The sequence below is a fragment of the Crotalus tigris genome, unplaced genomic scaffold (assembly GCF_016545835.1).
Source record: "Crotalus tigris isolate CLP2741 ecotype Arizona unplaced genomic scaffold, ASM1654583v1 scf7180000017987.690289119674:8195010, whole genome shotgun sequence".
NCBI lineage: Eukaryota > Metazoa > Chordata > Lepidosauria > Squamata > Viperidae > Crotalus > Crotalus tigris.
This window is the reverse complement of record NW_024096758.1, coordinates 2221113-2248653: the sequence shown is the minus strand read 5'-3', so window position 1 is coordinate 2248653 and position 27541 is coordinate 2221113. Positions and strand designations below refer to the sequence as shown.

Genomic DNA, 27541 nt, shown 5'->3' with positions numbered 1-27541 from the left:
TCAGTGGTACAGTATAAATGTGATGATGCAGAAAAAAATGAATACATGCATACATACATAAAATTGGTGCTGTGCATGACGTAGCACTTGTGATAATTCTGTGAAGCAAAATAACAATTAACAGGCACAGCAATTAAGTGGCAGTCCAGCCACCCTAACCCTGACAAGTTAATTAATAACTATAGTGAATAGAAAACAGCTATTTGTAATCAAATTTAAATGGATAGTGTCAGATTCTTGATTGATTGTTCTAGTTCAGCAGTTCCTTATCCCAATTGTAGTCTTCCTTTGCAATTTTTCTAGTAGTGAATGGCAGGTTTCATGTCAGAAGCAGGGTTCCTTTCGAAGCCAAAGGTTTCTCCCACTTGATTCTAGATATTGCTGTTCATGATATTAGGTTTGTGTCTGCTAATTCTGTTGTACAAAAACTACTCTATAAATAGAATTATTAGCAGAATATATATATAGCTTTAGAAGATGAACAAATGATTCTGTCTCCTTCACTGGAAAAGTATTAGAGTTTTAGAAATGCCTGGTGTAAATCCTTAAGTTGTGACTCCCAGTGGCCATATAAAGTGAGACAGTGGATTATGTGATATGTCCTGAATGGAAATTAGACATTAAACAGATCTGGCAACTTTAATTAAATCCTCTGATATTCTCCAAGCAATAAAGTAATAATGCTGATCTCTGGTGTCCATTTAGTGAGTTTAAACTGACCATCTTTACTGATGTTAATGCCAGTCTTTTATGTGGGTCTCTTTTTCCCATCTCAACCGAACACCCCAAGAAATAGACAGACAGAAGCTAGAATTATTTTTTAAAAGGAGTTATATCTCAGTCTCCATTACATTTTGATTTTGTGTTTGAAGACAATGTTGGAGCAAACTACTTTAAGCCCAATTTTGCTCAGTCTCTCTCTAAGTAAGGATCTTAACTGGTTGAGCCCTGTCTTCATTTAACTTAACATCCCCAATACTACATTGTAGAATGGGCAAAAGTTAATCCTTGGTTAACAAGTATATTTTTCCTATTTTACTTTCTTCTCAGCACACCTTCTAAGATGGCTCCTGCTGTTCTGTTTGCATGTATCATCTAAAGGAGAGTGTTCTCTTCATTAAACTGTTCTTTTACTCACTTGCATATTCATGCCAGTTCAGTTCATTAAAGCCTTAATTAATTTGTATGATTAATTGGCAGAGGTTTTTAACAGTTTGTCAGAATTAATTTCAGCCTGCTAATATACCATTTTCTTCTGGGTTGGAGTCTATATGCTTAATTGTTACTGATGGTGGTAGCTGACTGAAACTATTCTTATTAGGCATTTTTGTAAAAGCAATTGCTTTATTTTTTCCATCAGTTGCAGCTTATATTACCATAGCAACAGTGGCAATGAGTTGTTAATATCTTAATGAATTCACATATGTTGCTTTACTGGTTTCCTACCCACCCGCCCTTTCTTTAATTTCACCTGAACAAAAATGTCCAGAAGCCCATAGTAATATTTCCCATTTCTTCCACAACCTATGTACCTTTACCTTTCTCAGATTTATTTATATATATATATATATACATACATATAGACAGATAGACAGACAGACATATGTTAAAGCTTATATGCGCTAGTGTTTAGCAGAATTTTCACTTGAGTATGGGAAAGAAAGATATTCTTGTAACTGTTCTTTTTAAAAAAAATATTGCTTTCAACAGCTTATCTGGGTCATCCATGGTCTTCAAAGAACAGCATGAAAAAAACAAAAAAACAAAAAAAAGATAATTGAACTAGTAGAACATTGTTAAAGCAGGAATCCAAGAGTGGAGAGAATACCCTTAGTATTGTTAGGTCTCCATTTCTGGGAATAAATGAGGTTTTAATTCTGAAAAAATGAAACCTGGAAAGAATAATTACATACATTTACTAATATGTGGTTATAGCACTTACTAGTACGATCAAGCACAGCATTCTAGGAACTACATCATTCTTCCAAATAATGGAGACACTAGTTGAAAGGGGTGGAAGAGTGGTTCTGTTTAGGTTCTGTATTCCCAGCTGTGAAGGTGTTACAAATGGAGCAAAAATAGAAGTCTGATCAATAACAGAAATCTGGGGAAAGGACTTGTTAAGCAGCTTATAACTGTTAGCTATTCATTTTTTTAAGTTTAGGGGGGGGAAACATTGCAAACGGTAGAATTGGCTTTTTGCAACTAAATAATAGTTAGTTGTTCTTCCATTGCTTGATTTTATGATCTGTTGGCTACATTTCAGTTTTGTTTATGAAGTGATTGCTATTGCAAGGAGATTGATTATCTTTCTTAATTCATTTTTGTCTTTTAGTTTATTAACTCTGTTTGTTGGCATGCTGCTATCACATTTTATCCCCAGTAGCAACTTACCAATTGCTTTTTGCCCTCATTGAACTCCTTTTAATTCAACAAGTTGGGTTTTTTTCTGCCTTAATGACAGAACGGACACCTCAGATAAGTTATGTGTAAAAAGGAAAGAATTAGGACAGTTCAAAAGAGAAATACATACATACTATCGCACTGTTCCAGAGTAAGCAAAGTGCAGAAAGAGAGTATGCAAGCCAAATAAATTAAAGGTGTGACTTACAGTAAAAGGAAAGAAAAGGAAATATGACTCAACCCAATTTTAAATCAACAGTAACTATTGTACTCCTTCTACCCTTCTTTAGTTCTATCCAAAATGCATAGATTTCATTTTCTGCTTTAAGTTTCTCTTTTTTGAGGTTCTCATCAACTCCATCCTACCATGACCTTTTTAGCTTTCCCCTTCCTATTAAATATCTCAGCAGTTAACAAAATATAGTCTTCCTTTGTGTATTTCTTTGTATGAGAAAATAATATTTGATATTTCTGAGAAAGCAATTTTAAGAGCTGACCTAAGCATTACCACCGATAGTTAATCACAAAAATACCGTATGTCATAAAAGTTAATGCATTAAAAATATTTGGTAAGATGATACAAACAATCAGAAATTGAAAATATACAGGTAGTCTTCAAATAATGATGGCAGTTGGGACCAGAATTGCCATTGTTAAGAGATATGGTCATAAATTGTGATGTCACATGTTCACATCACATAACAACTGTAATTCTGCAGTTCCATCATTAACCGTGAACCCCTGGGTCATTAAATGAGATGTCACGTGATCACGACCTTCTGATGACTTCCCCATTGATTTTGCTTGATGGTGTAGACTAATAACAACCTGAACATCACAAAAAAAACAAACCTTCCAAAAACAAAATTTCTGAATACATTAACAATCACCTTTGCTGGGCTCCAGCCTCACACTAATTCAATGCTTGATGGAAAAGCTACCTGTTAGAAGCCTTCTGGACCTGGCACAATTGGCAGATATTTTCAGGGAGAAGTGACCCCACAAATAACCTGCCTCTACTATTCAGGTCTTTTCAGGTAACTACCAGAAAAAAACTGGAAGCCAGTGTGCTGGTGCAGCAGTGGTGTCATATGGAGAAATGGGACACTTGAAACTGCACACTGCTGTATTCTGGACCAGTTGTAATTTCTGGATGGCCTTCAAGCATGGTATTATCCAAATAGGCAGTGACTACAATGACTGACTGTCAGCAGGCCTTCTAGTCCAGCAATAGGTACAGTTGGCACATGAGATTTATTTTATTTATTTATTTCTAAAATTTATATGCCGCCCAATCCCAAGGGACTCAGGGCGGCGTACAAAATTAAAACAATAATCTAACAATAAAACAATAAAATAAATACATTCATACAGCGTGTCCAATCATATCCCCCCCCCCGGAGACATCAGCCCCAGGCCTGCCGGAACAGGAGAGTTTTAATGGCTTTCTTAAAGGCTGGCAGGGTGGGAGTAGTTCGAACCTCGGGGGGAAGTTGATTCCACCAGGTCGGAGCCACCACAGAAAAGGCCCTTCCCCGAGGGCCCGTCAGCCGACATTGTCTGGCCGATGGGACCTGAAGGAGGCCCAATCTATGGGACCTCACCGGTCTCTGGGAACTGTGCGGCAGTATGTGGTCCTGTAAGTAACCTGGCTGCTTCTGTGCAAAGCCCCCCTGCAACCAAATAGGGTCATAAATTCAGGAGAACCCTAGAATTGCACACCACTTCTCCCTGTTCCCTCAAAAATCAAAGATGATGCATCTCCAGATTATGGGGTGGGGAACTAAAAACCCAAAGCTACTCTGTCTTTCTAGGGTTGAGTCAGAGTTGGGTTTCTCCTCAACCAGATTCCCACATCTTCTGGGCCAGAGGTAAAAATACAGCAATAAGGATCCTCTCTACTTTCTCAGGAATGATCTATTTAAACTTTCTGTAGATGACTGAGTTCAGACACGTCTTAGGCTCTTCTATAAGATCTGTATATCTGGAGTCCAAGTTCAAGCAAAGCCAAGTGATTCTATCAAACAAATGCCAACAGTATTCCTCGCAGGGAACCTATAAGGATTCCCACAACCCTTCCTTATCAAAAGAGACCTAGTCACCTGAAATGAAGCCACCAGCTGGCTTTCTGGAGATACATTAAGAGTGAAGAAATGAGCTCACTGCACCACTCTTATCACCACAAGATAAACCCTAATGCTCTTACTACTGCTTAGTCAGCTTCACTCTTCATCTTGTGTCATCTGTCTCCTCAGTGGTCCCTCCCTCCACATCCATACCTGTTTTAACGTTGAAACAGATTAGATTTCAGTGAGTTTATGGGTGCTTAGGATGTATTCACAAAAACTCCCAAGTATTCAAGGAACTCAGATATTTGGTTTGATTTATTATTGGTTTGGCTTTTGAATTATTTCTGAATAAACCATACATAGGTTTTGATTATGGAGAATTCAGTAACTATGAATTGATTTTTTCTAACAGCAATGAGAAACGACGCAGGGAGCAAGAGAACAAATACTTAGAAGAGCTGGCAGAACTGCTTTCAGCCAATATTGGAGAGATTGACAGCCTGAGTGTCAAGCCAGACAAATGCAAGATTCTAAAAAAAACAGTTGATCAAATTCAGCAGATGAAAAGACTCGAACAAGGTAGAGCTATAAAATCTTTTGTCTTTTTTTTTTGTTCATTCCCTGTGTTCTTGAATTTATAATACAAGGCAATGGTATATAAAATATATGCCAGGATCTTCTTGAGGAAGCACGGGAGAACTTGAAGAATGTTCACAAAGGTAGAATAGAATCCTATCAATCATCCACTACCAAAGCCCAATTGATCAAAATTCAAGTTTTGCATAAGATTTTCTTCCTGGTTCACACTGGATGAACTGGGAAAATAAGATCTTCACTGTTCTACAATGATAACCTGATTTTTAATAAGGGATTTCAGGTAAACTTCTGCTGTGTTTCGATCATAACATTCACTATATGCAGATTGTAAGGAAGGAGCCAAAGTTATTTTTTTAAAACTAATGCAGGGTTAATATCTCATTCCAAAGGTAATAACACACAATTGCAAGTAGTAACACCATTCCTAATCCTTACTTGGTGGATGGTAGAACAAATATTGGACTTACACTGAGAGTATTAGCAGCCAAAACAAGTTCAATACATTTGAGGGGCATTGAGCCATAGAACCGAAAGCCAAGCTGCATATTATGTGCAACTCCATGTAATGAAGGATATATTGTACACTTTTTCTGTAAATTAGCAAACAGCTTTCGGGAGGATTGAAATGTAGCAGAAGACCTGCTGGAGAGATGGATACTTAATGTTTCATTGTTCTTTTCCCCCCATGATTTTCTCTTTATAACATCCTAATTCTGTATCCTGCAAAGTTAATGCGGAATCAATTTGGAATATATTGAAGCAAGAAATTGACAAGCAGAGAAACGTTATGCACTTTCATTGTATTTCCTACTGTTCTGATACAATACTCTCCCAAAGTTATTTACAAAAGCAATCCCCAGTGCATTTTGAAGTAGATTCCCCATATCACTTATTTTATATTTATGTATTTTTTGCCTGAGATGCCGGTTTATACAATCAGTAGTTTTCCTCATTGAACTAAAATGTACTATTCAAAGAAAAGTCAGTATTTTTCCTCAATCCCATCCCCACCTCAATGTATCTTATATAGCCTGTGTATATGTGATTGCTGGGGAGATTTCAGGGGACAATTATTATATTGGAGTCAATGCTCAACTATTTCTCCAGTGCTGATTCTCTATTTTTCCAGCTGCTTAGGAGTCAGGGCCATTTATAATAGGAGCTGTGCGCAGAGCAAGAGTACATTCAATTTTGCTGGCTTGTCACTTCCTACTCATACTTCCTCTATCCTTGCAGTCACTTTAATTTTCTTTGCTAAAACATAGTTGTAGTTCTATTAAGAATGTAAGAGCACGTAAATTAACAGGCATTGCAAGCTTTAGATTGAGAATCCTTAGTCATTAACCATTAAATTTTGCTTCATCAGATCTGTTTATTGCAAGAGGCACAATAATTTTATATGCAAATAAATTCATAAGGATCAGTAGCCAACGAATTCCAGTAATGTTACAGGGCAGTTCTATGCCACTGGCTAATATTCAGTCCATATTTAATATAAAGGTTTCTGTTTATATTTGAAACAGACTTCTAAAGAAGCTTGTGAGATATCTATTTTAATGTGATGTACTGTCAGAGAAACTACACAAATATTTTCTTTGGTAGAGTCTTGGATTTTGGTTTTAGGATTGAAATTACAAAATTATACAATATTTCTATAATGCTTGCAACTGGATGACACCAGAGTCTTTTAAGAGAAGGGAATTGGGATAGGAGGCAGATACGGCTGTTTGAGGATTTGTAATTGCTTCAGAGAACTACTAACCATATCAGGCAACATTATACAATACAAGTATACTTGTTGTCTTCAACTGCTGGTTGGATATGCCCAATCTAATATAATGAAGATTTCTTGTATAGGAAATAATGTGCCTGAATTACCTTTCATTCAAGTCTGGATGCTGAAAATTACTTTGTGAGCTTCCAACTATAACATTTCTACAGTGCTACAATTAACTTTTTTCACTGAATTTTAAAAAGAACAATTTCCTTATTTTATGTTACTTCAATTTCATTCAAAGTAACAGTTTATGAGATAAAGCTACCTCTTTAGGGCAGGAGGTGGGATGACAACACATACCTGACAATTTACTACTTTCCTCATACCTGATATCCGGACACAAGTGCATAATGATATCATGTATATATCATAATTCTGGCCTTACTGCAAGAGCCCTGGTTGCGCAGTGGTGAGAATGCAGTATTGCAGGCTAATTCTGACCACAGTCAAGAGTTCGATCCTGACAGGCTCAAGGTTGACTCAGACTTCCATCCTTCCAAGGTCAGTAAAATGAGGATCCAGATTGTTGGGGACAAAATGTTGATACTGTAAACTGCCCAGAGAGTGCTGTAAAGCATTATGGTGCACTATATAAGTCTAAGTGCTATTGCTATTATATTGCGGGTGCTTTGGCCTAAAGCATCCATTTATGCAGTCCTTCTATTTTTCTACATTTTAAAATTGTACCTGCTTAGATATGTATGTGTATGTGTGCAAAGTGCTATTGCTATTATATTGTGGGTGCTTTGGCCTAAAGCATCCATTTATGCAGTCCTTCTATTTTTCTACATTTTAAAATTGTACCTGCTTAGATATGTATGTGTATGTGTGCGAATGCAAATATGTGCGTGACTTCAGTGGATTTTCAGTTGGCTGCCAATGCACTAAATCATGGGTGTCAGACTCGCCACATCACATGATGTGTCGCAATGTATCACGACTCTTTTTACATTGCCGGCAATGAGGTAGGCGCAGCTTTGATATGATGAAACCGGCCTGTGGGACGGCAGCTTGACACCCCTGCACTAAACCCATCACTTACTTGAAAGCAAGAGCTACAATTAATGGCACAATTAAATATGCTGAGATGAGAGTAAATACTCACTACTTTCTGGAAGTCTGAATAATTTCTGGGAGAAACCACATTTTTCCATCATCTGAAAATTCAGTATTATAACTTTTTTGCAAGAAAAAATTGCTGAGATAATCAGACAAGTAATCAGAGCCATATACTACAATGTGTAGTAGAGTCTGAATCTTATACTACAAAGTCCATTCCAAAGTAAAATGTTGCTGGGCATAATTACACATTGCTAAAATGCTACTTTAGGAGAACAGAAGCCAATAATACAGTGTTTCTCAACCTTGACAATTTTAAGGCATGTGGACTTCAACTCCCAGAATTCCACAGCCAGATTTTCAGTTTAAATTTTTGTGCTCATACAATTCAAGAGAGAGGTTCTCTCATTTCTCCCACTGTAGCTAAATTGCTTGCAGCTGGGAGCATGAGAAATGGGGGCCCTGCCAAAGTCTATTCTAGAATCCCTTCATGCTTCGATGAGAGAAAGAGGCACTCCATGTTTCTCTCTAAAGTGAATGCTTGCTTTGTAGCATTGGTAGCTAATTTGGAAGACAAAACATAGGGCACATAGTCTGTCAACTTGCCAAGGAGAAAAGACTCTGCTTTTCATCCCAAGGAAGTTTTCTTTACATACAGGATGGGGGATATGAAAGGGAGGTTCTAACATTCTTGCCAAGGATACTTGTGATCTCTGCAGTCCATGTAGCCCATAATAAGTATGTTCACATGTTAATGTTTTCTCATGTTTACACCTTTCATTTAAGCCTCTTAGGAGACAGTTTACACACTGTGTTTATTTTGTGGCAAACAATAATGCATGCCTCTCAGTAGGAAGAGAAAATGAAATGGCTGCTTTCCCTATTAGCGATCACATTATTCTTGCTACAAGTTAAATATAAATACAAAAAGCTGTTCTTGATGATACTTGTGAAAGTGTATTGAGATTGCAATCAGCTGGATTTATCACCTTCTGTTTCAGAAAGTTAGCTTTTTAAAAAAATCTGTATGAAAAATATAACATTTTCCACTAGATATCTAATTTTGGAAGGGCATGATTTCAATGTTAACATTTTAAAATTAAATTATCGTTAGGTGCCAAGGGAAAGTAAAATATCTCTGTCAGATATCTGTTTCCATTCGAAGTAGGCAGTTTTGAATGTGATAAGGCAATTGTCTGATTCTAAATAGGCAGCCTCATATCTCTGGGAAAAAATATATAATTCCAAATCACAAGAGATTTCAGCTCTGTTGCTATAAGGAAATCAAATATTCCAAGCTTCAGAAACTTCAATTTATGCAATTATTTAAAAATATAATCTCAAAATGTCTCAAAGTTTCTTGTGGTTTAGCAAAGTGATTTTGTCTTTGTCCCTGCAATTCTAAACTGTGTTCATGCAGGATGATAGTAAGACTAAGTTGATGGGACATTCTGGACAAGACTGAAGGAAGCCTTTTTACAGCTGCTTGAATTTTTCAAAACTATTCAGACCAGACCACCTCAAATAGCAGAGGATTGCTTTAAAAAGAAAGGAACTCCTGTGAATCCAATCCAAATTCTTTTGCTCAAATTTATGATGCTGGTTTTGAAAAGTAAATAATAATTCCACATTTTTAATTATAAATTGACACTTTTGCCTGTGCCTTTTGGTGAGTGTTAGAAGAAAAATGGTTTCGGGAGAAATGTTAAGTAATGTTAGACTGAAGAGAAGTTAGTGCCATTGGCCTCTGTGGCTTTATGACACTTTAGGAAGATTATTGTGGAACCCAGCCTAGCTGGAGAATTCTGGGAGTTGAAGTCCACACATCTTCAAGTTGCCAAGGTTGAGAAACTCTACTATACACTATTGGAGAAAAGGGGATATTTTGGAAACATGCATTCAGTGATGTGCTTCATCAGATTTCATGCACACTACAGATTGAAACTGAAGGGATTTTTCAAGGAGGTAAGTGCTTAAGAATTTCTGGCTTATGGGCACTTTCAGCAGTCATTAGTCTCCTTGGCATGGCATAGCAGGCTGAACATTAACTAGGCCAATTGCTACTTCCTTGAGCTTTGCTCTTTTCTGACAGCTTATCTGCTTCTGCTGACTATGTTGTTTGGGGAAAGGAGGGAGGGAGGGAGAAACCTCATCTCATTTACACTACATTTATTTGTAATCTTTTGAGTATGAGATGATGGTTAAGATCATCAGGATCCATCAAAAAATATTATCTGAACGTTTAGCATTTGGGATCGTGTTGGAGTCTTCTCTCCAGAACATTTTCTATTATTCCCAACAAAAAAAAATCAATGAATGCTGGTTTGTCCATTTGATTTCCATTCCTGATAGTTAGTGATTTCTACCTCTAGTTGTCTCTACAAATAAATTTGTGACTGTATTTTGAACTACAATGCATAAAAATTAAGTAGTTTTGGATAGTGGATTCCATTGTTAATTCCACAGTTGACTTGCATGCCTTTTCCTAAGAATAAGCAAAGTATTTCCCTTAAAGTTGTTAGAGTGAGGACGGTTAAATGATTTTTTGGATTAAGAGAGCAGAAAGTTGCTAAACGGGATGGGAACTGAGCTCTGTATTTAAGAGCATCCACCTTTCAATACCAACTTTTGAGGTCAAGTAAAAGGAGAGACTGCTTTAAAATCTACTGGTGGAAACAGGATGCTGGACTAGATAGATTTTTGGCTTAAATACCAGAAGGTTGTTATTCTCACTGAACTCCAATTCTGCTGGAGATGTAGGAGAAATCTGAGCTCAGCACTCTTTAGCTGCTGTCTTCTGCAAGAAGAAATGTTTATTCAATAGGGAGCAGAAGGGCACAATGATAAAGGTAAGCAGTTGGGGGTGGGGAGTGGCTAAGAAGCAGTAAACAGGAGCCATAACAAAAGTAATTATTAGGAAACACTGCTTGGTTTCTGCTGCCCTACCTTTTTCTAAGTTGTTTTCCACATTAGAAAAAACTAGAATCTTTAACATTAAAAAAGACCTTAGAAATAAACAGATGTGATTTTTGCCATGGATATACAAATACGACATTGCATTCAAGTATCATAATGAATGTCGGAGCATGTTTGGAAAGTGGTTGCTGTTGCTAGGGAAAGTTTTGTGGAATAGCCTAATGAATTATAATGTCCTCTACTCATTTGTAGAACTGTTAGATATCAACTACCTTGCTTCATAGCTTGGGAATTAAGTGTTTTAGTGCCCCTTCTACATTGATGATAGTGCAAAGGAAATTGGTTTGCTGACACTGGGCATCGTGGCCCCAAAAACAAATTACTGATACATAGGAGATTCTGAAGCTGAACTCATTTGGTGATATTAAATCAATCTGTAGTTGACCCTCACTTTCTCTCTTACTTCCTTTTCTCCTTCTTGTGCAATATTTTATTGAAAATTGTTGGAATGATTTCCTGACATTTTGAGAGAAGTAACATACTGTAAAAGACCGAAAATGGATTTAATATAATTTAAGAAATTGACTAACCCCAACTCTGTCCCAAAACAAAGGAAGCCATCCAGAAAAGCCTAACCCAATTCACTTTGCATGATCACCAACTGCAGCCCCCCAGTAACTCCCCAAACTATTATGTACAGACTTAAGATACCAATACGCTGCCCATCTCTATCCCAGATGCTGTGGCAAGATAAAGAGAGGAAGTTTTAAATCTCAGAACATCAAATAAATATCCTTTAAATCCCATAATCAGGATTCTCAGTGCCGAGAGAACACTAATTTGGCACCGTCTAAAGGCACCGTCCAAAGGAAAGCAAAGGTATGAAGCAGCAGGTGGAAGCTACATTGAATGGAAACAATCCACAGTTAAGCCTTTTTTTGCCAAGTGTTCGTCAGGGGCAGTTTCTCCTATTGACAGATTTCTCTGCTCTGTTTCTTTTAAAGATGCAAGAAGCCAGTCCTTTCCCTCCATGCCAAGCATCTCGTTTGTTTCTCTCCCTTAGAATACTGTAGAGGGAGGACCTCGAGAGAACAGAGGAAGCCTTCTAAGTCAACCCTGGCTGCATGCTTATACAGCAGTCCAGGCCTGCTCCTCTGCCTCTGCTTTGCATGCTAGGCTGCTGTTATTTAAAAGTATCAAACAAATTCTTTTAGAATGGTTTCCCAGGACTGGAGCCCTTCCAAGGCCAGTAATGTACAGTTGGCAGGACATGGAGTTTGCGGCTGTGGCAGCAGTCTGAAGTTCATCTGCCAAGATGGCTATAAACATGGCAAAGGAAAGAGTAAGACAGTTAATTTTTCAGCACTCCTCCTTCCCACAAAAGTTGCATGATGGTGTTTAGACCAGTGCTGCTTTGTGAATGGAGCTTTTCAAGTGTTTGGTGCCTAGAGACTGCAAAAAGGAAGGAAGGAAGGAAGGAAGGAAGGAAGGAAGGAAGGAAGGAAGGAAGGAAGGAAGGAAGGAAGGAAAAGAAAGAAAAGTTTTCTTGGAGTCATAAGTTTGTTGTTTTGCAAATGAATGAAATAGATGGATGAAATGCCTGTGTATAATTGAAATTTTATTTATTTTGATTTATATAGTGGCCCATCTTAAAATGCATTACTTTGGGCAGCCTATCAACAATTGTAAAACAATATAAAAGCCGAATACAATATTAAAACATATTAAAATATATTTTAAAAAGTACTACACAATCTGCAAGTATTAAAAACAGTGAATAACAATCAGCTGTATAGACTTTACTAAGATAATAAGTTTCTTCTAATTAATTTGTATGGAACTTTTCAGTATGTAGTATTTTTGTGGAGTAGTTTGCTAATATGTTCAAAGCAATGAACTAACTTTTTCAAAGTAATAGTGAATATATGGATTAGAAATTGTTAAGTAGATAAAAATAAAAAATGTCCATGTTTAATCCACAAACATTATTATTTAGCTTATGATGAGAACATGACAGAAAAGTAAACATATATACACAGTCCACACAATTATAAGTAAAACTTATGGCAGTGGCCTCATAACTGGATGTCCTTTTCAGCTATCTAGGTGATCGCCTCTGGCATTGCTTCATGCAGATCTTCTAAGGAATCGGAGAATGCACATCCAGGGCAATCTAACTCTAACCTACAAACATATAGCATATCTTTGTTTTCAGTCCATACCCCCTGGGGCTCAGGTATACCAATTTACTACATGGAAGGTCTTTTAGTCACTGTATATAGCCATTGATGAACCTTGTGTGAATGGCTGAGACTGAAATTCACCCACTAGCCATCCCAACAAATTGTGGTGGCATTTTGATGGCTATTTCCATTTTATAGATGAAGAATTACAGGTCATGCCCAACTGAGATTTGAAGCTATTCTTATGGACCGCAACTAATTTAAACTCAAAGTGCTCCTCCAGCGCATGCTATGTGTACTTGCTCAGTCTACCAAAGTTGTCATCTGAGTTGGATGAAACAGCCCTAGACAGGCGCAAGGTCATATAATTTGTGGGAGATTTTCCAGTGAGAATTACAACACAGGTGCCCTTTTCACATTAGAGTCCCTTGTGGGAACCTCTTTTTTGTGGCATCATCCCATTAAGCAGCTGGAACATTTTTTAAAGCCCACAATGACAAATGTACACACTCCTTCTCAGCAGGGGCATTGGTTTCACAGAATCTACTAATCAGACTTTATGAAATATGGGACTGTACCATGTAGTGGGGAAAGGCTTGTGCATTCCAGTGATGCCATGAGCTATATACAATTGGGGGTCTATATTCCCAGAAAGGTCCCGTATCTAGTCAGGTCATAGACAAGGGGTCAGACTAAATACACTAGAAACATACTCCAGTATTCTGCTAAAAATCCAAAATGGTTACAGTATTCTCAATCAAGACAGTGTCAACATGATACTGGAATATGAGTCTTCCCAGAGCAGAAGGTATCCAACAAGCTACTAGGGAAGATTGGAGGGAAGTATGAATAGCACTAGGGTTTATAATGTAGGTGGATTAAGCCTGAAAAATGACGTGGCCAGAGGCAAAAGGAAAGTTTGGTAATGCAAAGAGTGTATACCATTGGAATGTGGAACGTCAAATCATGAATCAAAACCAATTTGATGTTGTGAAAACAAAAGTGTCAAGGCTGAATATTGACATTCTGAGAGTCAACAAAAGAAATGAATTGGAACTGGTTACTTCTCTTTAAAGTATAAGCAGACAAGAAACCATCACTGTTAACAAAATATTGTCTAAGACAGTGCTCAGATTCAACCCCCGCCCCAATGATATCCATTTAAATTCAATGCAAGACAAACACTATTATAGTGATACATATCTATGTCCTAACCAAAGATACAGAGAAAGTGGAAGTTGATTTAAAATAATTTAAAGCATCTTGTTGATGCAGCATTAAAAATCATACTAAATATAGAAGAAGTAAAGTGCTACAGTTGGAACCAAAATGGCATTTGGAATAAAGGCAAAATTTGGTCTCAGTGCATAACACACAGATCAAAACAGGAGACAGACTAACAAGAGTTCAGCCAAGAAAATTCAATGATTATACAGCCACCTTTCTCCAACTACTTAAAAGCTGAACAACATTGAAATCAAGTTGATTATATATTCTCAAGCAAAGATGAAAAAGCTGTATTCCATGAAGAAAAACAAGACCTGATTCCTATTGTGGCACAGATCATGGGCTCCTTCTTGCAAAATTACAACTTAAACAAAATAAGCAGAACAAGAAGATATAATCTCATCAGTATTCCATAAGAAGATAAAGTTCATGAAACCCTAGCAGCACTGTTTAAAATCTTACAGGATATTGCAGTTAAAATGCTATATTCAGTTTCTAAGCATGGATGGCCCAGAGATGAAAATAGATCAATTTATTTAATCATTTTATTAGTCCAATACCAAAAAAGGGCAATGCTGAAACTATTGAACAGTTGTACTTTTCTTACATGCTAGTAAAATAATGTTGAAGATTTTGCATTCATGGAAGGGGAACTGCCAGATGTACCATAACCAGAATAGTTAGAATGCTATTTGGAACAATTAAATGGTTCAGAATTGAGGAAAGATACGTCACAGTTGCATAATGTTATCTTATTTAATACATACAAAGTAGATGTAGTGAGAAATGCTGCACTAGAAGAAATTGAAAATGGGATTAAATTCGGGATTTGAGGAAGAAACATCAACAACCTCAGATATATTGATGATACCATTTTGGTGGTTGGAAATCAGAAAAAAATCATCAGACAAGCTCAACAAAATGTTTTGATGCCTTTGAATTGCGCTGTTTCATGCGGCTATGTATGTCAAAACAAACAGTTGATGAAATCATCATATGTGTTCTATTGCAGACCTTGAGGAAGAGTGGTCTGTAGGAGATATAAATTTTATATTAAAGATAGCATTACTTCACTAACCCATTTATTCTATGGAAGATTATTATTTTTTTTTTGCATCCTCTCCTAAAATGCATAAAGCCACATATTGCCACTTATTCTCTCTTCTGTTCAAAGCTGGAAAGACCTAATGATATAGGTTAATTTAAATCCTTCTGATTAATTGGAAACAGATCCCAAGGGTAAAGGTTTGCGTGATTTTCAGGAAAGTTTCTGAAATTTTCAAATATCTGAACCCAGCTGAGCTACCTGCCATAGAAGATGGGAAGACACAAACTGCCTAAATGAGGGCACTCTTAATAGCTAAAGATATTTATTTTCCAGTTTTCAAAGACTAGCATGGCCCTGAAACTATGCATAAGATGCTTCTTATTTGATTCCAATTATAACCTGGATCAAAATTTTTAGATGGAAATTGTTCTCAATTTCTAAATTATGGTGGTTTTCTTCTTTGCTTTTCTCCAGTTCCCCTTTCCTCCTCTCTCTTCCAGTGGTCTGCTGGAGATTGAAGTGGTAGAAGCATATTGCTTGCAGTAACCTTACCTTGCATTGGTGCTTTACTTATTTTTCTCCAACTTACCCTTTGTTTTTAAAAAGAGTGTCTGCGAAAACTATAATGTACATGCAATTAAACATTCTGTTCGAATTTTCTTTCAACTGAGAGCCAGTTTAGGGTAATGGTTAAAGTGCTGGCCTAGAGGAGTTCTAGGTCTCTCTTAGGCATGAAAACTGGTCGAGTGACTTTGGGCCAGTCACTGTCTCTCAGGCCAACCTACCTTACAGGGTAGTCTTTGCGGGGAAAACAGGAGGCGGGAGGATTAGGTAGGTTTGCCACCTTGAGTTACATATAAAAAAGGGCAAGATAAAAATATAGTAATAATAATATAATAGAATGAAGAGTTTCAAGTTATTGCTATCTCTGTATTATATCCTGGGTCAAATTGTGTGATGCTCAGGCAAACTGCTGTACTTAACAAATTGCAGAATCTCAAACCCTGCAGTTTCTGCATATGGAAAATAGGGGAAACAGAACAAGCTGTGAGGGAGGGATGCTTGGCATTCCCATTTTGCCCATTGTCCCCTGCAAATCCCTGCACACTTGCTTATAATATTGTATTGGCTGGTTTGTGATTCCATAGATTTACTACAGGAAGTTATCATCTTAAAAATAGGTCTCAAGATGAAAATGGCAAGGAGAATGTATATTTCTAGGGCAACAAGTGGTGACTGTGGAAAACATTGAGAACCATTTGGTCATCTACATATCATCCTTGTACAAATGGCTCTCTCTGCATTTGAGATATGAATTTGGAAACCACAGCATGTAAACCTACTCCATTTATGACATTGAAAATGAGAGAGATGTAGCAAAAACCATCTTATTATTAAATTGTGGAAAAAAACTGTACTCCAAAGTTGGATGCCTCTGTAATCTGATTAAAATGTTATATACAATTCTGGTAAATTCCTCTCAGATGAGGACATTGTTAAGAACTGGGCCATGATAAGTAGAGTATCTTTACTGTAGGAAAAGGCAGAAGCATTGTAGTTCTCTTGTACAATATAATAAAAAGTAGGACCTGGTGGGTGAAAGTGATCATGGTTCATTCAGTATATGAGTATAGCAATTGGGGTTTCTTCCCATTCTTGTTTCATATACCTCTTACTCCTCTATTGATGCGTGATACGTGGTAGAATTGCTAAAAAGACCTTGGCTTTGCATAAGAATAGGAATAAAAATAAGAACATCTAGCTGGCTAGTTGTGGAAATGAACTACTAACACAACTTTCCCCACCTGATTCTGTCCAACTGTGTTGATTTACAATTCTAATTATAACAGTATTTGTAATCCAACACATCTAGAATGTACTAGGTTTCCAAAGGTCATTTGTCAATTATAACTTATGGCTCTTCTCCAGCATGCTAGTTCATATGTTATTCAATAATAACAATGCACTTTTTCTCATTATTTAATTACTAGAATTATATTTGTGATAAAATTTAAGGTTCATATCACCAGTGTTCTTTATCATTCAAACTGCATAAAAGTTTTGCTGACCATCTCTTAAAGAAAACCATAATCATTGTGCATAGATTTGATTGTTAGACTTTTGACCTCAAGTTGGAAGAGACTTCAAAAATAATTTATTACAACCTCCAGCCAGAAATTCCCTATTACTGCTATCTTAATAGAACACTGTCCCAGCTTCTGCTTACAAATGAAGACCTACTGCTTTCAAGGCAGCCTATTTCACTGTTGAGCAACTCATTTGGTCAGTTCTTCCTAATTTTAAATGAAATAAATTATTTGGAATAAATGTTCATTCTAACATTTAGTAACACAAAAGACTATGTCATACCTAAAATTAGATAGTGATCTCACTGAAACTTGGTTGTCAGCCGAAAGCTGATCTCATCAGTTTAGCCATATTGAATTTTAAAGGAGTTCCACTCTGTCCTTTTAGTCTAAGGGAGATCAAAAATTGTACTAATCAATGCACTCTTTAAAAAGTACTCAGTAGTTTCATGTTCTGGATAAAACCAATAAGGGAAATCTCGTCATATTGCTTTTCATCCCACTTTAAAAGTGTCCAGAAGTTGGCAAGATTTGTAATCTTGCCAACTTCTGGACACTTTTAAAGTGGGATGAAAAGCAATATGATGTAACTGGAACAGGAAGGGGAATATTTAGAGAAGTCACAGTATAGACTTATAACATGAGGAATGGTTTAGAAATGAATAGATAACTTAAACTGGATGTTTTATCATGTAACTAGTTTTATTTCATCCAGGCAACTGAATGAAGTAAATTTTAGCAGTTGCATCCTAGAGAGAATGGAATGTATCTTGAAGGGAGCAGATTTGGAATTTAAGAATGCTTCAAGAAACATTGCTTGTTGATCACAGTGAGGATGAATTCACAAAAGCCACTGACTGAGATGGGCAAATAAAATAATAAAATAAAACAGAATTGAGAAATGTGGGATTTGGAGGAGTACAACATTTCCCATGATACAATCAGATGCTCAGTGTTGAAATGTACTTTTTTAAAAAAATAATGATAAATTTAGCAGTAAATTTGTATGGCAAAGCATGAACTGAAGTATCATATTTACCTATAGGAATTATTATGGGATCCAGAGAGACCATATAGGATTATAGAATATCCTGATGGACTAGTTTGCATTCTGGTATAAAGGTGTTTTGGGTATGACAACTATTGTATGAATACACCATTTCAAATATGTCACTGGTCTAAAAAGACCATCTGTCCTCAGTAAGTACTGAGAAATTAAGTAGTGCAATGACAAGAAGCAGGTGGTAAGGGCACAGCATCACCAAGTAGAGACTACTGTCAAGAACCAGTTTGACTGATCCTTCAGAACCCTGGACAAGTCCCATAGGAAAGTGGAGTTACTGTGGGCTGAGGATTGACTGAGCCCCATTTAGGCTCCAGTTTCAGGTCTGTCAGATTCAGAAGATCAATGTAATAGGATCCAGAACCAATACCTCTCTGGGTTACAGTTTTCTCTTCTGATTCCCCTTATCTCTTCTTTATTTCTCTCTTTGGATTTATGCTTGGTCATTACAAGAAACCAGAACATGGTAGTAGCAGGAATATTTCTTACTGGCTTTTATTGCTTTTCTCTTTCAGTCACCTACATGTATATTGATGAATAAAAGGTATTGTCTACATGAACTACTTTCATTTGGTCACATACGTTCTTTGCCCCCACATTGGTGCTTGTTAAGATGTTGCTGAGTGTCTTAACTTATGAACTCACAGGCCACCCACCTGGAGGCCACTGGTTATATCAGAGGCTTTTCCAGCATGCTATGCACTGTAAGTCCTCTGTAAATGAGCTGTAAAACTTTTTCTCTGGGGTCATGAATTCCAGTGAGCTGACAATTTCTTCCACCTCTTTATTACCAATACACTAGAGCTGTCTTGTTGCTCTCATCTATAAAACTAGTCTCTCTGTCTCCACCTTTGAATTTGGGTTCTATCATGAATTGGTTTCAGATACAGACTCCATTCATTGCTATAAAATGCTTCTTTGCAACAACACTGGGCACTTTTTTCTGCATGTTTATTTTGTATAGCCCTTCCTCCTATAAAGCAAGTCAATACAATTTTAATACATCTGCTGACAGTTTCAATCTAGTTGACAGTTAAATATAGAAGAAGCCAAAAGAGAGACTATAAATGAACAATGTAAATACCTCGCTTTTCCCCCTCCCAGGCCTGTGCAGTTTTTGCAGATTTATGATTAGACTATGCTAGTATATAATCCATTTGTGAGTACAAAATACGGCATTCCAGAGCTATTTTTATTCAGATAAATTTATGAATTTATTGAAAAGATTCAAAGCAGCTGAGCAATGCTTCTGTGTAGTTCATTTCTATGCAGCACGTCCCTATAAGATAAACTGATAGAATATCGTTCTATTAAATAATGTAATAGTGATTTTATTGCTAAATTATATTTAAACCAGGATGTTTTCAACTCACTCATTCCTACTCTAGATTATCTGATGCAGGATCTTTCAAGATCAAGATTTTTAGCAACCATCCGGGCTGATTCTTGCTTAGGAAATGGTTCAGTACCATCTCCAGGGGATTTATAAAAATTTTCTTAATGCATTATTTGACTGAGAATTCTCACATGGAGAAGAAGAATGGGACCATGCTGTTAGCTTTGCCCCTAGTTAGTCCTGTTATTTGCTCTTGAGTTTGGACATAACAAGAAGCACTCTGTTTTTTCTTCCACCTTTGATCTCTTTTACAATGTTTTCTTGTTCATATTTGTATATGAATTTGCATATTAATATCATTGCGAACATAAGATTAGAGTGGTATTTTTTTGGAGATGCAGCAGGCACATTGAATTATGCTTCAACTGATCTTCAACTGAGTAAATTACAAAAATAATGGAGAAAGATAGAAGTGGATTTATAAGATAAGAAATAGAATAAATACTATAGAACAGTAAAGAACATAAAAGCAAGAATCCTACTAACTCAGGCCAAAAGCTCATCTAATCCTACAATCAACATCTCAGAATGTCCCTCCAGGTATATTTAGAAAGCTCATATGCTTGGAAGTAGCAGTTCTCTTCCACTGTTATTCTGCAGCAAGTGGTAATTAAGACCTATCTTTGAATGTGGAAGTGGAGGGATGGATACAGCCATCAAGATTAGTGGGCTTTCAGAGATTAATCATAGGAGAGCTTTGCTGCAAATAATATATTATGATTACAAATAGAATGAATAAATAAGTGCAATACTGAAATAAATAGTAGTTAATAGAATTCTATACTTTGTTTGCTATAAACTGTATGTCCAGTTTTGTTGGGAATCTTACACTTTCATAATTGGAGAGACTAAATATTGCTTAATGATTATTTGAAATTTTGAAACTAAAACCATTGGCTTGTAAAAATATAATTTTAAAATGAAGAATCTTAGATTCTTACTACTGCAAGGAAAATTAATATGGAGAAAGGCAAACGGGTTGAGATTGAAGCAAGAAAGAGAAACCAAAAAGATCAAGTTGGAACAGCTAAATTGTTGCACTAGATATTAACGCTCGAAGAATTCCTAGTATATTAGACTAGCACAATAGTTTTCACTTGCTTATCTCTTTCATTTCAAGTCAAATGAGATAGCCTTTTGCTGATTTTCTTTCAAATTCCTTGGGCTTAAATAAGTTATAGAAAGCTGAGCCAATTGTCTTTTTTCCTTCTAGAGGCTGGGCAAAGATTAAAATATTCTTCTATTGTACTCCTAGTATACAATATATTCAAACATATTGTTTTAATTCTATATCAAATTATACAGAGAAAAATTATAGAGATTATGGCCAGTAGAGTGAAAATACAATGATCAGAACTGTCATTGATTTAACTTTGGAAACCAGCTGAATTGCATGTTTATATGACTTGAGTGTTCTCTTATCAGAGCCAGAAGCAATAATGGAAGAACAGATAGCATTGAAATGACTGAGCTTTGAAATAAAATCAACTACTAAGTGGCTAACAGCCACTATGTTAATTTGAATACAGTAGACTGGGTGGATCAAAATTTGATCTTTCAAGTTCATGTCCCTTAGATGCTTTAAGTTGAAGGGCTAAAGTGATCGTTATAAAGGGAAAAACTTAATTTACTCAAGCCATATTATGTCACTCTAGTCATATCTGACCAGTCAATTGAGGAAGGATCAAAGGACATGAACATGAAAGCACTGGTGCTTTGACTCTGACATTTAAAGCTAGTTCTCTCAGTTAGCCTTCTGCGTAATATCTTGTGATTTATTGTTATGTCTCTCAATATTAAGGCAATTTTATGTGTGGTTGAGGGCACAACTGGAGACATTTTTTTCAGGACTGGATTTTGATGAAGTGGAGAACTAACCAACTATAGAAAAAAAGTGGGAATTCAGTTAGAACCACATTTCTTTAGAATAATATATCAATAGGCAGTCAGTGTGCTCTAGTTTACATTTGGCCAATGCTACATATTTTTTTCTGTAACGGTTCATATAATCAGCCTTTTTAGCTTCATAAGAGACTAGTCAATATGTACAGTTACCTAATTTTTGAACATAATACTTAATAACATAATCTATAAAAGCAACTCTTTCTAGCTATTCTCTTGCAAAATATTGTTCTGAAGATTCTACTTAAGATCAGCAAGTTCTGTTCTGAGATGCACAGAACATTGAACTCTGAGCTTCCAGTTTAATGAGGAAAGTATAAGGGGGGGAATATGAATCCTTTGATCTATAACAGAACTATTAGTTTTTGGTTTTGTCATTAAAACAATGTTGGATCCTAAGTGTGGTATAGATTTTTGACATTATCTCTCCAATTTGAAGAATGTATTGCACAAGATACAGTTTCTTCCATCTCATGCAGTGTAAATAATTCTAGAAATTCAGTTGAGGATATATTTTGTGCCTATTATGGTTTAAGAATATTACTCAGGATGGGCTTTGCTTCTGTAGCTGCATCTAATTTGTGGAATATCTTGCTTCAGAGGATTCATTTGATCCCGAGCCTTTGTAAACAGTTTTCCTCCACTGGAAGTTGTTCCTACTCCCCAGACATTGGTCCAGAGGGCCCCCTAATTCTCAGAAGTACAAAGGGCCCCCAGAAAGGATAAAAATATACAAAAATGCGCCTACCTCCTTACCCCTGTGAGAACTCAAATCCTGAAGCATGTTATATTTTCAGTATTTTATAGCCAATGTCAATCAATTCAAGCAGTGTCTTCATAGAGAAGAGCCAGAGTCTCTGTGACAAGACCTCTTGTTGATAAGGACTAGAAATAACATGGAGAAAATGCCTCATGCCTCTGCTGCAGAACAACATGGGGAACATGCCCCAGTCCTGTATAAAGATCATACAAATAAATACAACCAGAATATATTTGGCTGAAGAAAACACAGTGGAATGAGAAGAAAAATTACTTCAGAAGTTAAAGATCATAAAATCATTTCTTCAAAAATGCTATGGCACTATTTGCTAATAAATGAAGAATAAAGGAGAATCTTCAGTACAGATAGAGATGTAGGCAGTACTGTTTTTACCTGTTGACCAAATGAATCATCACATAGATTTCTCTCATTTCCTATGGAAGTCCAAGAGCTGCAGGGTATCTCAGAGGCAGATTTGTGGAAGCGCTAATATGTCAAATGGTGACAATGCGATAAAAAAGACAGAATTTCTTCTAAAAGGCCTCAGGCATTTTTTTTTCCTTCTAGAAGGGAAAAAAATGCCCTGAGGCCTTAGCTGTATGTTATTTGCTGGTACATCAAGCCTGCTTGTGCATTTCAGTCCATGAGCCCTGGCAGTAGAATAACTGAAGTACAAGTCTTCTTCAATGCATTTTCCTCTTCCCCTTGGATTTGGGAGTAGCATAAGAAAGTTGCATCTATTAAAAATCAGAATATTTTGGTGGGATTTGATTTGAAAAGGAGCAGCAGCACAATGGCAAGTAAAAAAAATAGTTTGAGGGACTAGAATAGATACCATCCAATATGATGAATTCTTATTCTGTTCTCTAGTTCTCTCACACAGCAGATGAAGTAATCTACCTGCCTTAAGATTGTATAACTGAGGGGTGTGTGTGAGACTCACCTGTTTCTCTTCAGTACAAAATGCTAATACAGAGATATTAATAGATTGCTTTATTTGTATTATTTATATCCTTTGTTCAAGTTACTGTAGATTCAAGTGACTTACAAATAAAATAGACACTTTAATAATAAAAATCTAGTAAACATTATCAAAACATAACTCATTGGGTTTTTCCAGAAGGCTGTTTGATAATAGAAAAATTTCTACAAGACAACTGATATTCTCTACCCTACCTCAGTCCTCTAGCCAAATGTACACAAAATATACCTGTAAATCCTTCCTGCCTATAGTTAAATAATCTCAAAGCATGTAGCCACTTTTTAATAATAATAGTAGTAAAGTTGGAAGGGACCTTGGAGGTCATCTAGTCCAACCCCCTGCTCGGGCAGGAAACCCTACACCATTTCGGACAAGTGGCTGTCCAGTCTCTTCTTAAAAACTTCCAGTGTTGGAGCATTTACTGCTTCTGGAGGCAAGCTGTTCCACTGATTAATTGTTCTCACTGTCAGGAAGTTTCTCCTTAGTTCTAGGTTGCTTCTCTCCTTGATTAGTTTCCACCCGTTGCTTCTTGTCCTGCCTTCAGGTGCTTTGGAAAATAGCTTAATTCCCTCTTCTTTATGGCAGCCCCTGAGATATTGGAATACTTCACCTATTATTTGTGAGAACTAGGTTATGGAATAAGAACATACCTCAATTTATTCCTTTGACCATGGAGGATAGTTGCCTTTCTGGCAATTGTTCTTTCCTAGGTGTTATGCTACAGTGATTCTTTATTAGATACTATAGGTCTTGGTCAGTGGACATACCACAAATTGTCATTCTATTTTAGTTAGCTAAAATTAAAGCTTTGCAATGATAGAGAGACATTCGGTTGAGCTCTGTTTCCTTCATAGCTGCTTAGTAAGAATAAAAACATCTGTACTGGACTAGGGCCATTCTCTGAATGAAGAGATAGGCAGGGTGCTATGATGGAGATATGTTGCTCTTTAGAACATATGGAATCACATATGCCTCCAGGGTCTGTTTCAAGTGGTCAGCTGCATTTTATTGTTTTACATGTCTTAACATTTTTCTTATCTCCTGTCTGTTGATTTAAAACATACACTTGAAAATTCTATCAATGTTTGGCTGCTTCCCAAGACTGCCCCATAGTACTAGAAGCTTCCAGCTATTGCTTATTCTGCATTTTGATTTTTTTTTCTGTTATTGCTCTGCCTTCCCAGAACAGCAGAAGAGCTAATAAATATGGACTCTACCACTTCAAGCAACATTTAAGGGATTTGATAGACCATTCCATTCATGAAAAAAAATCAACCTTTGGAAGAGAATAATTATAGGCTAGCTTTCTCTGTGATGAGTAGCTGTGTATGAGTATCTATGAAGATTCTTTTGTGTTAGATTCTATGAACAGGTTAATAGAATCTGCTGATAGTGAAAAAAAATATGACAGAATAGTCTGCCCTACCTAAACCCCACTAGACATGAAACTAGATTTTTTTTTCTTGCCCCAGAGGTCTAGACTACTGGGCTCAGCAGATGGAGGTGGACCACTCAGTCTTCTCTGCCATATTGCTGAGTGTCTGGTGCAAATGTCTTCAGTGGGTATCTGGGTCCTGGGTATCTAGGACACAGCTGTGCATAACATTTACATATACTATATATATCCTATATACATACATACATACCTGAAGACAGGAAAAGAAGCAACGGATGGAAACTAACCAAAGAGAGAAGCAACCTAGAACTAAGGAGAAACTTCCTGACAGTTAGAACAATTAACCAGTGGAACAACCTGCCACTGGAAGTTTTTAAGAAGAAACTGGACAGCCATTTGTTTTCTGGTATGTCAGCCCTGCTTAATTAAGCTGTAATTTTTTTCTATGAGCAGAACAGGTTTTAAACATGAACATATGTACAATAGGGTTATCTTAATCAGCATTTAAGCTTCTTTTATGAAGCAACTTTAAAAAGAGAAGAGAAACAATACAAGGACATGGTATTCTCAAGAATGGACAAAGATGCCAAAGGAAGGGGTTTTTTTTCATAATCTTCATGCAGGAGAGTGTTTGGGTTATTACAACACACAGGGAGGGCAAGGATAAATACAATTAAACACACTGAAAAACTTTCAGTGGCCCCTTGATAGCATTTTTAAAAATATAATTGCCACATATACCTGGGGGGAAATCTCACTGGAAATTCTTTTGCCCATGTTGAAAACTATCACCTATTGGTACCAATGAAAGCCTTTTGTGTGTGGGGGGGGTGATAGTAGCAGGTAAAAACAGGGTGGTTAAACATAGTTTTATGAGCTTTAGTCTTTACAAAAAATCACATTCACACCATGGAACATAACATAGGGGAAAAATAATTGGAACCAATGGACATTAATTCAAGGATAAGGAACTATGGCTTCTCAGCTAACAGTAGCCATGCTTAGAGGGTGACATTTCTTTTGCCCCTTTATAAAGAGAACTTGGGGTTCCTTGTAGTTGTTTACTGGTGTTAAGTGAATTGAAGTTAATGGCTACTCAGCAAACTCTGAACAAGAATCAGTGCTTGACAGAAATGTAGACTAAGTAATAAAGAGTTTTCTAGACTGGGTGTGGGTGTATTTCTAGATGGTTTATTTAAAAGTTCCATTTGCTATGGATCAGTGCAGAAGCAACATTTTTGCATGACTGCTTATTCTTTTTCCAATCTGCTGACACTCAACTTTACAGACTGCTTTCCTGACTTCCAACCTTTTCCTAGTATTATGTCTTTGTTTTACTTAATGAACGCTTTCCTGGTTTCTGCCCTCTTGTTAATCCTGACTTCGTCATGCATAATCGCTTGAATGTCTGCTGCCTGTCTTCAATTGCATAGATTGCTATTTACAACTTCTCTATGTCTTTCCTGTCCACACACAAACACACCCCCAATTATGAGAGATGGCACAGATGCTAAATATGCAAATATTTTGAGCCAAGAGAGTTAGGTGCAGTTTATGAAAGGAGAGAAGGGATAATTGGACATTGAAATATTTCTTTGGATGATTATTGTCAGATTCAAGGAGTATCAGATAACTTTTTCACATTTTAGAGATTTCAGATTTTTAGAGGCACAAGCCTAGTTTTTCATGACAAGATGTAGTAATGTTATACAGTTTATTCTGTTAATTGTTAATAAAACTTTATAAATAAAAAAAAATCTTTGTTCACTATAGGAAATACTGGGAAACAATTCTATTGTACCATGAATTTTACTGCAGAAATAACATCTGTAACTAACTTTGTGTGCTTCTAAGTTTAATATTTTTAAAAGCTGGATTACTAGAGACAATCTGATTGATTTAATTGTTTTATAATGAATGATTGAATGAATGAAAGAAAATAAAAATGAGATGATCTATCAAAAGATGTACTAATGTTATACAGTGTTGGTTCACTACTTTTTTGCATATAATAAACTTCTTATTTTCCTGAAAGTTTATTGCTTTGCAAACTTTAGTATACATAGTTTGATTCATGCAACCTGAAAAGTTGAATAAAATGAGGTTGAATAGTTGGTTGATCTATATCTGAGACCCCCAACCTTTTGGGCACCAAGGACTGCTTCCGTGGAGAGAGTTTTTCCGTGGACTGGAGGGGCTGTTGTTTCACCTGCTGCCTGCATCCTGCAGATGGGGCTTTGCTTATTTGTGTGGCCTGGTTTCTGGCATGCCGCGGACTGATGCCGGTCCATAGACTGGGGTTGGCGACCCCTGGTCTATGTGAAATGAAGAAAGTCTTTTAGAAGAGAAGGTTGGGAAATGTTTGCGGCATAATCCGGAACTCTGCTGCATTATTATTTGCATTATGGAAAAGCTGTAGCTTGGAAATATAGAAATTTGGTTAAAATTTTGATCCCAAGATTAATAAAAGGAACTATTAAGGACAGAATGGAGAGTTCTGTAGTCTAAATTTATTGCAAAACTCATATTTTTGTTGTTCGGTTGTTAAGTCATATCTGACTCTGCAATCCCATGGACCATAGCATGCCAGGCTCCCCTGTCCTCCCTTGTCACCCAGAGTTTGCCCAAATTCATGTTCATTGCATCGATGACATTATCTAACTGGCTTATCCTCTG

General features: G+C 36.6%; 1 protein-coding gene across 7 annotated transcripts in view; it reads left to right on the top strand.

The window, feature by feature from the left end:
• The window catches only part of NCOA1 (nuclear receptor coactivator 1), a 329445-nt gene that overhangs the window by 230862 nt on the left and 71042 nt on the right, over window positions 1-27541 (top strand). For 6 of the 7 annotated variants that reach the window (XM_039345935.1, XM_039345936.1, XM_039345937.1 and 3 more), the window contains one exon: window positions 4885-5051. The exons of the other annotated variant lie outside the window; for it this stretch is intronic. In XM_039345935.1, coding sequence (XP_039201869.1) covers window positions 4885-5051 — 167 coding nt within the window. The remainder of the gene's footprint in view (window positions 1-4884; window positions 5052-27541) is intronic. 7 annotated transcript variants of the gene reach the window in all.